General features: G+C 24.0%; 1 protein-coding gene across 3 annotated transcripts in view; it reads left to right on the top strand.

The window, feature by feature from the left end:
- LOC126908103 (uncharacterized) overlaps positions 1-2,692 on the top strand; it is a 32,362-nt gene that overhangs the window by 20,878 nt on the left and 8,792 nt on the right. For all 3 annotated transcript variants that reach the window (XR_007704704.1, XR_007704703.1, XM_050689988.1), the window contains one exon: positions 2,143-2,296. Coding sequence is in view for 1 of the 3 variants with exons in the window: in XM_050689988.1 (XP_050545945.1) it covers positions 2,143-2,296 (154 nt within the window). In the remaining 2 variants the exon portion in view is untranslated. The remainder of the gene's footprint in view (positions 1-2,142; positions 2,297-2,692) is intronic.

Below are 2,692 nucleotides of genomic sequence, written 5' to 3'. Positions count from 1 at the left end.
AAGCTTTAATTTGATATATGTTTAAAGGACGCAGTATTTCCGGAACATTTTCAAAAATTAAGTTGAAAAAGTTGTCATTTTAAATCCCCCTTTGTGGGCAGGGTAAGGGTTAAATTTATAAAAAAAATATACCAAACTAAAGGTTATGATATTACGCATCTAAATAAAAAAGAATTATATTGATATGTTTATTTTTGAAAAAGTTATGGCACTTTTAAGTAAAAAAAATTGAAAAAATTTCGAAAATTAACGATTTTTAAAAGCTTTTTTTATGCACTATAAAATTAAAAAAAAAAATTTGTCCCGACACTTTTTTTTCTACATTTTAACGACTGCCGTATTAAAAAAACACTATTTTTTTGTTAAAATTTTCGATTTTCGATTTTAAATTTTCAACTTAAAAATGCTATAACTTTTTGAAAAATGTATATATCAGCACAAATTTTTTTTTTCAAATACATTATAAGTACATCTTTCATTTGAAATACTTTTTATTAAAATTGGACAATTTCCCCTTATATAGGGGGCGTTCAAAACTTAAAATATTGTAAAAAACATAGATCTTTTTCAACTGAACTTTTGAAAATGTTCCGGAAATACTGCGTCCTTTAAACATATATCAAATTAAAGCTTATTTTATGTACTATAAAATGAAAAAAAAAAATTTGTCCCGACACTTTTTTTTCTACATTTAAACGGCTGCCGTAGTTAAAAAAACACTATTTTTGTGTTAAAATTTTCGATTTTCGATTTTAAATTTTCAACTTAAAAATGCTATAACTTTTTGAAAAATGTATATATCAGCACAAATTTTTTTTTTCTAAATACATTATAAGTACATCTTTCATTTGACATACTTTTTATTAAAATTGGACAATTTCCCCTTATATAGGGGGCGTTCAAAACTTAAAATATTGTAAAAATCATAGATCTTTTTCAACTGAATTTTTGAAAATGTTCCGGAAATACTGCGTCCTTTAAACATATATCAAATTAAAGCTTATTTTATGTACTATAAAATGAAAAAAAAAAATTTGTCCCGACACTTTATCTTCTACATTTAAACGGCTGCCGTAGTTAAAAAAACACTATTTTTGTGTTAAAATTTTCGATTTTCGATTTTAAATTTTCAACTTAAAAATGCTATAACTTTTTGAAAAATGTATATATCAGCACAAATTTTTTTTTTCTAAATACATTATAAGTACATCTTTCATTTGACATACTTTTTATTAAAATTGGACAATTTCCCCTTATATAGGGGGCGTTCAAAACTTAAAATATTGTAAAAAACATAGATCTTTTTCAACTGAACTTTTGAAAATGTTCCGGAAATACTGCGTCCTTTAAACATATATCAAATCAAAGGTTATGTTATATACTATCAAATGAAAAAAAAAAATTTGTCCCGACATCTTATCTTCTATGTGCAAATGGCTGTCGAAAATTTAAAAAAAAATGTAATGTTTGCGATAAAAATTACATTTTATCGGGATGTTTTTTGTACTTAAAACTGCCATAACTTTTTCAAAAATGAACAAATAAAAATAATATTTTTTTGTATTGAAACCTTAGATATTTCCCTTTCATTTGATATAATTTTTTTTGAAAATCTAACACTTATTCTGCTCACTGGGAGGATTTAAAATAGTAACTTTTTTACAAAAAATAACTTTTTCAACTTAATTTTTGAAAATGTTCCGGAAATACTGCGTCCTTTAAACATATATAAAATTAAAGCTTATTTTATGTACTACAAAATGAAAAAAAAAAATTTGTCCCGACGATCTATCTTCTATACGCAAATGGCTACCATATTGAAAAATATACTATTTTTGTATGATAATTATGGGTTTTGTATTTTATTTTAATAGAAGTTGATGTTGCTTTTGCAATTATCCATCAATTTTTTAAAATTAAACACTATCTACAGATTTGCATCGAAGCGTTTCTTATGATAGTGATTTTAATCACTGTCAGATTAAATCTATACTGGACCCTACTATGCAATGTCTCCACTATTTTAATATAATTTTTCATGTTTCGAAATTATGTGACCTTAAGATTTTTTTTAAATAAAGTCCATGTTGTATTATTATTATAGTCATATTAGAATGATTTTGGTTTTATACATTTTTTTAGAATTTAACTTCCGATTATATAGAGGAATGTAAAAAAATAAATGATGGCCATAAGGGTTATGATTCAAATTTTTTGATAGATTTATTAAAAAAGCATTCAGAGGTTAACAATATATTACACGAAAATGTTCTTCTACAAATTAATAAAGAAAAAGGTAAATATGAATATTATTTTTGACNAAATTAATAAAGAAAAAGGTAAATATGTATATTATTTTTGACAATGATTACAGTAAACTACGCTTGTTACTAAAATTAAGATGTATTTATTTTAATACCCGAGTTTTTTAATCATTTGAATCTATACAGAGTGATTGATTTTGGATAAGACGCTTATTTTCTTAGAAACTATTAAACATTTTTAATCATGGTTTATTATTGAAGTTTTCATATGTTAAAAACTTAATTATGGCTGGTGATTACAATCTTCCTAATTATATATGGCTTCATACATCCAATGGATTTATTCCTAGTCTAGAAATCTTAAGTAACCATTACTCGGTAACGTGACAAAAGTATCTGGTTGTTTTTTTTTGTCTATTTGTATATAT

The sequence above is a fragment of the Daktulosphaira vitifoliae genome, unplaced genomic scaffold (assembly GCF_025091365.1).
Source record: "Daktulosphaira vitifoliae isolate Bord-2020 unplaced genomic scaffold, ASM2509136v1 Scaffold_5, whole genome shotgun sequence".
NCBI lineage: Eukaryota > Metazoa > Arthropoda > Insecta > Hemiptera > Phylloxeridae > Daktulosphaira > Daktulosphaira vitifoliae.
Note: the sequence above shows the minus strand (reverse complement) of the source record. Positions and strands in the feature narration are given on the sequence as shown.